The sequence below is a fragment of the Sinocyclocheilus grahami genome, unplaced genomic scaffold, assembly GCF_001515645.1.
Source record: "Sinocyclocheilus grahami isolate Dianchi unplaced genomic scaffold, SAMN03320097.WGS_v1.1 scaffold505.1, whole genome shotgun sequence".
NCBI lineage: Eukaryota > Metazoa > Chordata > Actinopteri > Cypriniformes > Cyprinidae > Sinocyclocheilus > Sinocyclocheilus grahami.
The window spans coordinates 113,622-127,985 of record NW_015505684.1 but is presented as its reverse complement, the minus strand read 5'-3'; the positions used below and the strand labels follow the sequence as shown (position 1 = coordinate 127,985).

At 36.8% G+C, this 14,364-nt stretch overlaps 1 protein-coding gene across 1 annotated transcript in view; it reads right to left on the bottom strand.

Moving 5' to 3' along the window:
* Window positions 1-2,108: 2,108 nt before the first annotated feature.
* zswim6 (zinc finger, SWIM-type containing 6) overlaps window positions 2,109-14,364 on the bottom strand; it is an 84,920-nt gene continuing 72,664 nt past the window's right edge. Inside the window, exons 10-14 of the mRNA XM_016237046.1 lie at window positions 11,487-11,622; window positions 7,291-7,448; window positions 5,872-6,035; window positions 5,698-5,779; window positions 2,109-4,791 (exon numbers count right to left, since the gene is read on the bottom strand). Coding sequence (XP_016092532.1) covers window positions 3,929-4,791; window positions 5,698-5,779; window positions 5,872-6,035; window positions 7,291-7,448; window positions 11,487-11,622 — 1,403 coding nt within the window. The 3' untranslated portion in view covers window positions 2,109-3,928. The remainder of the gene's footprint in view (window positions 4,792-5,697; window positions 5,780-5,871; window positions 6,036-7,290; window positions 7,449-11,486; window positions 11,623-14,364) is intronic.

Here is a 14,364-nt window from a genome sequence, read left to right as displayed (position 1 = left end):
AGTAGGGAGGTCATTTCTGTATCACTAAAAAGACCCAACTGGTTTACCATGTTGAATAAACTATGAAATATTGGGAGAAAATGAAATTATACTCTAAATGTGAAACTAAAACTGCAAGTAGGTGGCAGCAAGTCACTGTCTTAATAAGGGATTCATTGATTCATTCATTCAACCGATTTGTTCAAACCGGCTGATTCATTCAGAAACGAAGCACAAGAATGTCTTGACATATCATTGACAACCGATTCAAAATGAAGAATCATTTACTCTGTTTGGAACTTTTTTGTTGGCTGAATAGTGCAAAAACAGACTATATTGTGTATGAAAGGTATGTCACTTAATATTAATTTAGACGTAGCTGTTTTTTAAATATATGTGTTTATGATGTAACATTACCATTGAATTGGTTATAAAATAGTGATGAACAAATGGCAAAAGAGCATCGAGTTCAAGGCTGGCATTTCAAATCTCATGGCACTTCGAAACTGGACTGTCCGACCTAAAATTGGACATGGTCATATTACTCAACTAAAATAATACTCACTTTCAAACCAAGCAGCTTTCTGTTAGTGATCTATGCGAATTTTCTTGACCAAATGAACCAGTTTCTAAATTAGCTTTTTTCACGTGAAATTTCCGTTCCCATTGATTCCTATTGAAATGATCGGATTTTGCCCACGAAAATTCACAAAACAACGCTAAAAGTTACCGCACCTTATCCAGGGGGGGTTATGGGGGGCCCTAAGCAAATCTCCAGGAGGAGCCCTGTGAAATCGCGATCGCGTACTGGGGGGAGCTGGGGGGGTTGGGGGTGTAATTTACAACAAATGTAATTTACACAGTGTGAATTTACCCACCTTATCAGTGTGAGAATGAGTTTTTCCTGCAGTATTTAACATCGTTCAGTTCTTCACGTTCTTGACATCTCAATGGCTTTAAGCTCTTGGCTGGTAATTCCTGGAAGTTTGCCATTAAAAGCAATCGAGTGTGTGAGAGGATCAGTTTGTGAGTAACTGTGGCCAACCTTATCATTCCGCTCCAAGTGTGAAGGAGCAACTCAAGTGTCATAATCTTCCACTGCAGCCCGTTTGTCCACTTCCTGTTTAGTTTAGACAAGGAGGACATGTCTTTGTAAAACCGGCATCTGGAAATGACCAAACTGTAAATCCTAAAGCTAATCTAACCCAGAAGCACTAGACAAAGGAGGGATTGCTGGATAACCCATAATCATAATTTAAGACTACACTCTTAAAAATAAAGGTGCTTCACGATGCCATAGAAGAACCTTTTTGTCTAAATGGTTCCATAAAGAACCTTTAACATCTGAAGAACCTTTCTGTTTCACAAAAGGTTCTTTGTGGCGAAATGAGGTTCTTCAGATTATAAAAAGATAAGAAAGAGATGGTTCTTTAAAGAAGCTTTGACTGAATGCTTCTTTGTGGAACCAAAAATGGTTCTTCTATGGCATCGCTTGAAGAACCTTTTGAAGCACCTTTATTTTTAAGAGTGTACTTAAAACTGAGAGCATTTTCTTATTTATACTAACCATTTGTTCCAAATCTAGTGAGCTGCTACCATTTTAAGCAGATTCCCAATGAGGAGGATTTTCTAAAATGCAGTCAGCACAATTATTTGTTGTTCTTAATCCCAGAATGCATTACAAATTTGGTGAAAAATACATGCAAAATGGTCTAAGAAATGTGTAGGTGATTATAATAAATTGTAAATTTATTATAAATTATATTATATTCAATATATTATATATATATATATATATTATATATTATATATTATATATATATATATATATATATATATAAAAACGTGAAATTTAAAATTTTCTCATTTGTCTGTATCCCGAACAGATGAACATTCTATGAAAATCAGTCATGGAAAAAGTGAGTGTCGTGCACACAAAAGACTCAATGATTTGCTTCCTCTCAAAAAACTAATTTTAATTAAAACAAAAATGTTGAATCATTAACAAGTTTATAAAACAGTGATTTAGTTACATAAATAAATTGATATCGGTGTATCAAATCTTAAATTCAACTTCATGAGAATGTTGACACGGGTGAAGAAGTACAATCGTTTACCTTTCATAATAAATAAAATGGAGAAAAATGATATTTCTGTTTCTAAACGAACAAAAAAAAGAAAAGAGCTACAGACATACCTCTAAGGAAGGGGACACTCGACAATGTTTTTGCACCAAAAAACATAGGAAAACTGCTTTTTAAAGCACAGAATACAGAACCATTCAGCTAAAATTAAAGACCGTAAAGTTGTAACCAAAGTCGGTTGGCTTTCATTTTTAATGAACAAGTTTGGTAGTTAGAACTCCAGTTTGGTTATTTTAAAGCATTAAGACAAGGCAAGAAAGAAGGCTGTTTTCGTTTCGTTGAGGAATCCTATAGGAACGAAAAGAAAAACAAAACAAGAAACATAAAAAAAATAACAACAAAAAAACGTTTAAAAACGTTTGAACAGTCAGACCTACACAGCAACTTTCTGTCTTGCACAAAGTTAAGATGTCAGCAGATAGGCATGTACATGTTATTGTGCATAAAAATGGAGCTTCGTCGTGACTCGATTATTGTGGAAAGAAACAAGAGCGTCAGGCCAATCGCTCGGCATGTTTGCGTTAACATCGATACTGTTGGATCTACATTTCTAGGCATTTTTTTGAGGCACATGGGCCTGTGTTTCTTGCATTCCCAATTCTTAATGCTAAGGCTTGCTGCTCTGGTTCACTGGGTGTCCGTCCAAACCACTGGTGCCCTGCGCGGTCAGGTCTACGCCAACGCATCCCAGACCGCTCGGATCGTGCATCGGAGGTGGCTCTGCATAGATACCCAGCACACAGGTTCACTGCCCGATTCCAGCCCCGACAGCACGGCTGTGTTCGGAATAACACGCTAGCGGCTGCAGTGTGTAGTATGGACACTGTGCAATGCAATGCGCGTTAAATTGGATTAAATGTGAAAAACACCCAGTTTCATTTCCAAGATGAACTGAATTAAACATGCACAGTCATGAAATCACGTGAAACGTTAATTGTGGAATAATGCCTACTGTTTCGCATACTATTTGTCACGCAGAAAGCAGCGCGCTAGCCTTATGTTCCGAACACAGCCCGAGGCTCGCGTTTAGTCCCTCTGATATGTTTTGTTTCAAACCAAGGTACTGCAGCTTCAAGTATTTTGCATTACATAGAATATTCTTTTTATAAATTAGTTAACGTATACATTTTTTCAATATTCAGACATATACTATCATATATACAGTACAATAAAATGCTCTCATTCTTTCATGACCATTTTTATCTTCTTTTTTTTTCCAAAGAGAATCCCTGAGATGTATGTCGACAGTCGCTAAGTTTCCACAAGCGCAAGCACAATGGGGTTGAAGAGCGTGTGTGTGTGTGACATGCTTTTGGACGAAACAGCACTGCAAAGCCACGCAATTAGCCTGGTGAATTGAAAAGGAAACTAAAAAAATGGAGACGTGTTTTTGTTTTTCTCGTTTCTAACACTTCTTTAGTACACTGGTAATGTGTGACTGGTTCAGGAAGGAGTAAAGCTGAAGCCGTACGAGGTACTTGTCACTTAAGATGGAGGTGTTGTTTGGTTTAAAGCCATATTTCTTCTTCACTTTGAGGCTGTGAATGTTTAACAGAGAGATCTGGAGTGCTGTGAGGACTTTCGCCACTGGACAACATATACTCAGTGTAAACCAAAACATCGTGACATACTCTCACACGCTTTCACACAAATAAAGGGGAAACACAAACTTCCACAACATGACAACGTTCCACTTTTTTTCCGTTTTTTTGCGCAAACGTAAGTCTATACACATAATACCGGTGTGGTTCGTATTGTTTTTGTCATTTCTTTTTTTTTTGACTTAGAAAGCGTACAAAGGCGGACTAGCCGAAGCGCTCGCGCACGAGCATCATGAGTTTCTTTTTGCCTTTGTATATCTGTTTCAGGTTGTCTATGAACTGCGTGAACTGAATGTGTCCGTCGTGCGCCATGAGAAAAGTCTCTCTGGCTTTGCTGAGGAACTCGATGAACTCGCTGTAGTGCCGCGGGCTGATGTGCGTGAGCCGCGAGTGCGTCGTGTTGATGTAGGCCCCGATCGTAGCGTCCAAGAGCTGTCTTAGTGGGGCTTTGTCCAACGACATCAACTTCCCAGAGTTCCTGCGGCTGTGCAGTGCCACCATGCCAGGCGTGGTCAGCGTGCAACGTCGCAATATGTCCGAAAGCACAGTGGCGCACTTGACGCTCTTCACCACCAGCGGGATGATGGCGGCGAGCTCGTTCTTTCCCAGCGAGTGGCTGAGCGCACAAGCCCACAGCACGTCGTTGATGGCGGGATGCGTGTCCTGGTTGTAGCTCAGGTTCAAATGCACCATCGCGAGCGTGGCCAGTTTGTATGCGCGCATGGGGTAGCCGCGGTGCTCCATGTAGCGCGCGATGGTGAACAGCTGCGTGTAGCTCATGCCCGTGGTAGCCGCGTCCAGCACGATCTGGTAGGCCGTCTCAAAGGCGATGTGGTCCTTCTCGCAGAGCGTGAGGGCCGACAGCGCACAGTTCTGAGGGTCCTTCATGGCACACTGCAGGGCTAACGTCCGCGCGCTGCTCGCCAGGTTCTCCTGCTGATGGCAGTCCAGGTGTAGCCGGACGATGGTACTGTTGGACATGACCGTGGTGGCCACGATGCTTGTAGCCTCGGTGGGAGTGAAGAGGGTGAACCAGCTCTGCATGATGCTGTCCAGTGCGTAGACCCCTGCAGACACATGAGGAAGCAGAATGTCACTCAACTTCCGCAAAACAAAACTGCCCGTTTACTCTCTTTATACATGTTTGTGCTGTGCTCAATTTGTCAGAGCACATAAAAGTCTTCATATTTCATCAAAATGTCATATTGTAATTATTTAAATAGTTTTTATTATTTTATTGTTTAATTTAAATAATTACATAATTTAAATATTTTATATATAATTATTAATTTAATTATTAGTATATTAATCAAATATATATATATATACACACAAGTAATGTTTTTTATTTTTTTTATATTATGTTGATTAATATTAAATTCATCAAATTAATATTAATGTCTCAATGATCATTTTCATGATCAGTTTTTTATAATCTTTGCAATGACTGTGCAACAATAATTATTTTATTGTTTAGTTTAAGCAATTACATTATATTATTTTGCTAATAATAAAACTAAACTATTGAACAGTGTTTTTAAATCAAAAGGCAATTGCTGCAATTTTGTAAAAGAAAAAAAAAATCACTCATGGCCATTTATTATGATAATTTTACTCCTTTTCACTAACTTACCGTGGTCAAATCACTAATGCGCAGCCTTGACTAGCTGCTTTTTTTGTAACTAGTACTTAGTAAAGTTTTTTGTAACTAGTAATAGTGTTAGCTTAAGGCTAAAACTTACAAACTTATTTTATTATTAATAAACTAAATTATTTATTGTACAGTCATTTTTTATTTAAATTTCAATTGCTGCAATTTTATATAAACAACAATTCCTCATGGCTGTTTATAAGGTTATTCAACCCAGTTTCGCTACCATACCATGGTAAAATCACTGTAACAGCCTTGATTGCCTAGTTGCTGTTTTGTAACCAAAATCTGGTAACCGTGAAAGCTGAAGGCTCAAACTTACCAACTTCTGTGGCACATGTGACTAGCCATCGTACCATCTCTCGCCGCCGCCAGTTGAGCGTTGAAAGCGTCATACGCATTACCTGCGATTTATTAAAAAAGAAAATGTAAGGAAATGGGTAAAAACAGGTATAAGTGGAGATCACAGTGTGCTGATGGATGAAGAAGTGGATACCTGAAGACCCAGCTCCAGGGAGACCTTCAGCAGAGTGATGTCCGGCAGACTGTCCATGAGCGTCGCTATCTTAAAGGCATCCTGCGCCAGTTTGAAGATATGAGAGGAGGAGTGAATGTTCTTCTGTATGGACTCTAATACTGTCTCTAACCTTCGAGCATCACCTACAAACAACACAGGAAAACAGCGCGTGTTAAGATGTAAACATCTGTACAAATGTGTTTTCTACATAGTAAAGCTATTAAAACTATGAGATCGTTTTTCATCATTTCAAAGTGTGCAAACTATGCAGTGACCAAAAAAGTACATAGAAAACACACACATACATATATATTGTTCTCAACGTATTTAGAATGTTATGTAATTAGTGTATATGTATGTATAGAGAAAGAGTTTTATATATTTTATGTAAACATTTTTGATGTATCATGTAAAACATTTTAAATAATAGCTTTGTAAAGAAATTAATATTTAAATTAATCTAAAAACTAATATAAACTTAAAAATGAGGTTCCATATTCCATATTTGTGAAGATTTGCTCTTAGACTATTTTTTGTGATATAAATATATATAACACATATATATTACACAACATAAGCAATTTAGATATATTATTTATAAATGTATGTAGAGATCATAAATATGAACGTATACTAGAGTATATTTTTACATATATATTTCTCTCTCTCTCTCTCTCTCTCTATATATATATATATAAAAAATATTGTTGTCAGCATACAAATATTGAATATTAATATAATTCATTTAATTTATATAATTTAATTAAAGATGATTGAACATTGACTACTCAGGTCCTCATGTCCATATTTACTAAAAATACAAGGGAGGACAGAGAATGTTTAATATTTTGTAAATATTTAATGGGATATAAATGGATTCACGCAAGTGATGGAAATTTGACATGACTGGTCATTTTTGTAAACACTGCAAATAGTCACCAGTGACCTTGGAGAAACATCAGACGCTCAGAAACCCTTTCACCCGTCTACAGCACTGCATCACACACACACACAGCTGCATAATGAGCCGTGAGTCAGCACTAGTGCCAGACGCCCGGTGTGATGCAAGACGCTGAGAAAACCTTCAAACGCTCAGTTCTGGGACAGGATTTCTATTTATCACCAGCATGTTGATTTCCTCTGATTTCAGCTTCTCTGCACTGCGGTGCGATTAGATCTTAAAAATAGTGCTGTGAATTTGCAACTTCTCCGAGCATCTTGTTTCTCCAAACCGAGGAGACGAATGTAGATTTGATTTTACGGTCAGGACTCGTTGTTTTGCCGTCTGCTAGCGGAAATGCGGTGCGCAGGCCTGCCATTAAGCAAACAGCGCTGTTGTCAGGGTAATTGCAGCCTGCGCGTGAGTGATGGACGCGCTGGCGAATGCGACGCTCTAACCTTTGGCTGCAGTGAGCATGGTGGAGGCCAGCTCGCACTGCTGGGACTCGATGTGGCTGAGGGTGAACCATCGTGGGTAACGATTGGGGACGACTGACACTATATGGTGAGGCCGGGACATGTCACCCGAAGGAGCCGTGGATTCCAACACTGGTAACCTGCGAACAAAAAAAAAGACACAAAGATTAACACCAGAGTTAGTTCCAAACCCCATCCTTTGGAGGAGTACAGTCAATCATCAATAACGCAAGACAGTGGTATAAGTAAATGTTGCTGCTTGAGCGTAAAACTGTATTTTTCAGGCTGGTCCAACTAATGTGCATTAAAAGGCGAGACATCCTTTCCTACAACCATAATTTCTCCCATTTATTTTCTCTGAGTGGTCTGTTTTTCCTTCTCATACTAAATTTGGTTTAGCAGAGCTGTAATCACAAACTGTACAAGAAAAGAAACGAAAGAAATGGCATCTCTTGGGTACAGATTAAAATATTTGTGAATTAGTTTAAACTAATCATTACATGTAGACAATATTTCATAAAAAAAAAAAAACAATTAAACAATAAATCTCATTTCATTCTGTATTTATATATATATATATATATATATATATATATATATATATATATAAAATTTGATAATAAAATTTGACTACTATTTAATTACACACTACTATTAATAGATATATATTAATATTAATACTTTATCATTACTCTATATATCAAGTTATTATTATAAAAAACTTATTAAAATTGTATTAACTGACTAGAAAGGACTTTTTATGGATTTATGGATGTAAATAATAAAATACAGTATCAGAAAACAATACTGAATATTTCACCTGCTCTACAACCACAGCAGTAGTTTCCTCTGAGAAAGGACAGCGCGTAGTTTTTATACAGAGGTTTTACTGTATTGTTTTAGCCAGCTAGCATGAGCCTGGAGGCGGCCCGCGGCCTTTACACACACCCCATTACTGACCATCCTGTTTGTCTGGACACTCACTGCGCTACTGAAATACTACAACGAGGCCAACAGGTGCATCTGACTGGATTCGACCAAGTTTGAATCATGACATGAACTTCAGAGATCTTAATAGGAGCATATTTTTGCTGTGCACTTCCGAAATTGACATCCTCATTATGAGCAGATGTCGAATATGACCTTGTAAATTGGCTGTTAGTTGCATGTTGGGCATCTTTGATGGCTTTCTGAGGCTACCTTGGCTTTCTGATCATATGCAACTAAAAACCATCTATCTGATCATGCATATTCATGTCGGAGCAGGATTTCGTCCTTCGTCTCCAGTGCGGCGCAAATATGTCCAAGCATCGTGTCCTGGCATGGAGCTAATTACCAAGCTATCTACAAAGGGAATTGTATTATGAGGAGATCAGCCCTCGTCTGAGCCAATGCCATGGAGAGCAGTTATTTGGAGGCCACGGTCTTTTTATAGAGAAAGTCAATACTGAGCCCGAAGCTCCTGCGCTGGCTAAATTTAGGTGGATCTTTGTTTGATACCATCGACTTTATATGTGTATCCTGAGCTGCAAATCCCCCGGTAAACACAATCCAATCAAAATATAATACAATACCATACAGATTTTGATTTTTTTTGTGTGGGTTGGTCAAAAAAGGAAAATTAATAAAACATATGAGAGGAAATCCGTGACAAGATGTCGATATAAATCTGTTGGACCAGCCTGAAGTTGGAAACCTTGCCAGAACCAGCCATAAAGCAACATACGATCAAAGATAACACTGATGTTCACAGTGAAATCTCACGAGTCCACTGCGCTTAACTGCATATTAAACATTAAATATGTTCGAACTGGCTGTGATCACGTTGCGCAACATTTTCGCTTTCAGTGTGGATGGACCAATTATTGCATCACACCTATTTAGGATACAGTTTAAGAATTTCTGTTACACATCAGCACACATTTAAGAATCACAAGCATAACTAACAATATTTTTAAGTGTAAATCATTCATAGAATCATTCTTGCAAAAACGTTCACAGCATCCAAGTTTCCAGCAATGTATTTTTGAGGTCATGCTCAGATGACTGGCTACTATTACCTCTCACTTTCATTTAGACTTTGCACCAATTTGCCTGAAAGTGACAGTATAGTTTGCTGTCCAAATGGGATGGAAGTGATGCTTTATCGCAATTTTTTTTTACGATATCCCAATTTTGTGCAAAGATTAACTTTGCAACTGGGTTGGAATCATGATAATCGAGTGAATGCACCAATTTACATCATAACAAGCAGAACTGATTTCGGTGTTCATTCGTAAAACTAAACGTAAACTGCTGCTTTGAAATACGTGAATATACATCAATTTATGCAAAATTCCAATTTTGCGCATATATTAAATTTCCAACCTAGATGGAAACATCTATTTTTAGTAGTAGTATATTTTTAATTAATGCCATGTCAGCATCTTAGGCTATTTTCATGGCAAAAACAATAAAAAAATACAAGTATAACAAATACAATAAAAACCAGCAAACAAACAAACAAGTTATATTACATTAACGTATGATAAAAATTCTAAAACTTTTTCTGGCAAAATTATACTAAATAACTCTTTAAGTGAGTTCACTTCATAAAAGAGTTTTCTACATACATTAAAAGCTGGACAGTCCCAATAAAATATGTTTGACAGAAAGGGAAACCTTGCAAAACATGCATTGAGTAGGGTCTTCACCTTTAAGCAAAAATGCATGAGTCAGTCTTGTATGACCTATGCGACATCTGGGAAATACCACGACTTGATCAAATCTAGTTTTAAAAGAGATTAAAAATCTGTTTGAAATTTAAATGTAATTTATTATTTGTACATGTATCCCACTCTTCTTGCCACTTAATATATAACGATTAATAATAGGTCTGATCTAACATCTATATTTAAGTGAATGTGACAATTTGAATAAGAACAAGCAGAATTGATTTGTGTTCATTCGCAAAACTAAACAGGTTGCTTTGAAACGATTGTATTGATTTACGCAAGATTCCATTTTGCGTGTATATTAAATTTGCAATTTGGATGGAAACATCTATACTTAGATGAATGCAACAATTTATATAAAAACAAGCAGAAGTGATTTCTGTGATAATTAGTAGAACTAAATCAACTGTTGCTTTGAAACTAATACATAAATTTACGCAAGAATCCAATTTTGCGCATTTATTATATTTGCAACTTGAATGGAAACATGCATACATACATGTAAATTTACATATTTGTGTGTTTTTTGGTAAATTACATACATTTGCATTAATTTACATATTTTTTGTTTCAAGGCTACAATTTTCAATTAGTTTGATTAATTATTAACACCGAAATCAGTTTTGCTTCTTATTTCGTAAAATTAAATGTATATCGTTGCTCTGAAACAAATACATAAATTTTCGCAAGATTCTAATTTGTGCATTATTAAATTTGCAACTTGGATGGAAACATACATACTGAAGTGAAGGTGAAAATTGACATAAGAACAAGCAGAACTGATTTCAGTGTTAATAATTTGTAAAATTAAGCTTAAATTGTTGCTTTAAAAACGAATATCAATTTACTCAAGAATAGAGCTGAAAGAATGATTTTCATTCTGCTTGTGTTTCATGAATGTGTTGCTGACAAAGACTTTATTTAAATATTCAAAATATGTATTAAACAGGTTTTGTAAAGGCACATGAATATCTGCTGCTGATAATGTATAATGGTTGCTAACACACACACACACACACATAGACACACACACACAGGTTTTGTACAAGTGCGCATACACAAATGGCCACAAACGCACATGAGTCGTCGAGGGGGAGTGTGGGGTGAAAAGACTGCTCTGCGTTACCTCTGCAGCCCAAATTAGACTCAACGACACATATTTATTATTCACACTTTTTCAAAAACTCATTTTCAGTGGCCATGAATTATTTAGCAGTTTTCCAAGCAAAAGGCGCCTTTTGATTAAACGGTGCCCCAGATAACCTCACGCCCCACACACACACACACACACACACATCTGAAGATCAGCGAAGACGTAACCGTGCCTTCTCAGGGTGAGTAAAGATGGTAAAAACAAGAGACGCGAGGGGAAACCAAGCCACAGCCGTGGGCGTGTTCATTACTGTAGGTGGACTTGACAGTTTTGGCAGCAGAGTGTCGCCCGTGCGGCCTGCGGAAACTCACCGCATTGCTCTCAGTGCAATTTTGTACGCCAGTTCGGCATCGTGAGGTAGGAGGCATGTGAAGAGATACTTGGCAAACGTGTGCATCGGAACGCTCTCTCTATAGATGAGCTCTCCCAAACCACTGTAGGGCCCACCTGCAAGAGAAAAACACACCCGTTCATGCACACAAAACCATACAGGAACAATTGCATTTACTTTCATTTAGATCAGGGATTCCCAAACTTTTTTGTCAGCTAATTTTTACGTTTACTTTAGGTCCCCCTGATATTTTAACCCTACAAAGCCTACTATATCATTTTAAAAACACAAGGCCTCTAAATGATCAACATGATCACACTGCTGAAAAACCTGTTGCACAGTCTACTACATGCCTTCTGTTATCTGACTGATAGCTTTTAGTTTTTTTTAAAGGGTTAGTTAGTCCCAAAAATGAAAATTAGCCCATAAATTACTCACCCTCAAGTCATCCTGGGTGTATATGTCCTTCTTCATCCTTCTTTCAGATGAATCCAGTCGGAGTTATATTAAAAATGGTCTTTGATCTTTCAAGCTGTTTCATGGCACTCAGCGGGTGTTGCAAGCATCAGTCCAAAAGCACTTAATTAAAATGCGCCCATCCATAAAAATAAAAAAAAAGTGTCTCACACAGCTCCGGGGGGTGAACAAAGGTCTTCTGTAAAAAAAGTATCCATATTCAAAACATAATAAACACTTTAATATAGCTTGCGCTCACTGTTGTACACGGAAGCAGCTCCGGGGGAATTACGTATGAGGTCGGCATTGCGCATGCGCCACTCAGAAGTGATGCACGTGGAAGCGCAGCGGAGAGATCAAAACAATACAACGGTCACTAATTAGAAGTACAAATCGAGGATTTGTAAAGAAGAATGTCGGAGGATTTCGATGTCATCCTAGGTGTATATGACTTATATATGCGCAGCGCTGACCTCATACGTCATCCGCCCGGAACTGCTTCCAGTGTACAACAGTGAGCACAAGCTACATTGAAGTGATTATTACGTTTTGAATGTGGATATCTTTCTTACAAAAATGCATCGATTCGCTACAGAAGGCCTTTGTTCACCCCCCGGAGCCATGTGAGACACTTTTTTTTATGGATGGGCGATTTTTATTTAACTGCTTTTGGACTGATGCATGCAACACCCGCTGAGTGCCATGAAACAGCTTGAAAGATCAAAGACCATTTTTTATAAAACTCCGACTGGATTCATCTGAAAGAAGAAAGTCATATACACCTAGGATGTCTTGAGGGTGAGTAATTTATGGGCTAATTTTCATTTTTGGGTGAACTAACCCTTTAACTCTTTCCTCGCCAGCATTTTTGAAAAAAGTTGCCAGCCACCGCTAGCGATTTTGATGATTTTCACTAAAATTTGATGGCCTCCAATGCGTGTAAAATCTGTTTAGATTTAAATGTAAATTGAAATATTAAATTAAATACAATTTATGTAAATTTAATTATTTAAATATATTTAAAAACTGAAAATGATATAATCAACATTAGGGCTGTCAAAATGACTGAAAAACTAAATTAGAATTTTGTACTTAACTCTTTCCCCGCCAGCATTTTGAAAAAAGTTACCAGCCACCGCCAGCGATTTTGATGATTTTCTCTAAAATTTGATGGCCTCCAGTATATTTTGCTGTATGAATATTTGAATATGCAATACAACAAAATAAAGATCAGAGTTTTATTCTAGCTTAAAGCATTATTTTTTTTACATTTTTTATCAACACTTAAATATAGGTAGGTTTCATAAAAAATTCATTATTTTGAGCAAAAAGGTGAGAAAATCTAATTTTTTATCAAAAACTACATCTGGATAATATTCAGTACGATTATCAAAGCATAAATCCAGTAAATCGCTTCCATCAATACCTCCAAAGCTTGCACAAACATATACCACTTCCTGGATCAACATTTTACTCTGTAACATGATGCAGTTTTCATTTATATGCTGTCTATTGCTGATGATCGCATATTTTTCATATGCATCTGTTTACATAAGAGATCGCTAGTTTCTCTGTCCTGTTCACGTGTGTTTTTGTTCGGGAGGTTTTGTACTCGTTCAGAAGATGCGTAATAGCACCTCCGAGTGTATAACAGTGAAAACATGAAAAGCTGTACGCTGGCGAAGCGTTTTCTTGTAAAAGGCCTTTAACAACTGCACCAAATTGCATACTTTTGCTCAGTTTGGGCCTCTGAATAAAACTGATGTTTTCGCCTTTAAGCTCCAAATTTTCATTATATCACACTGTATGAGCCAAAAAAAAGCCTGATGTATCAAAGATGGTACTCAACAAATAACAGATTTTTTAGATGTTTAGATGACCATTGCATTTCAAACTTCAATGCAAATTTGCATAGCTTTTTTTCTATTATTTAATTTATGGCTTTGCAGATTTAAGTTAATATGCCAAATTTAACACATTCACCTTTTTTTGGTTCTCAAATGTAGGCTAATGGTCATATGACATGAAATTAAATTATTTCAATTTTTTTCATTATGATTTAAAATGTATTTATTATGACTGACATATTATTTATTAAGTTGACATTTTTATAAATGTAAATAATTATTAGCTTTGAATCAACTCATCAACTACAAAGTTTAGGAAACACTTATTTAAATGAACAGTTTCAATTTCCATTCATACGTACTACTCAATTAATTTAGGTGTAACACTTCTGTGAAATGTTTAAAACAACATACAGTCACATAAGATATAGATGAAATCTACAGAAAGTACTTTTTTAAAAACATTTATTTAGTTATTTTCATCACCAATATAAACCACAGGTTTGAAAATGCAAAAGTGTGAACAATGATTTGAATAAAGCTGTCGTACACCTT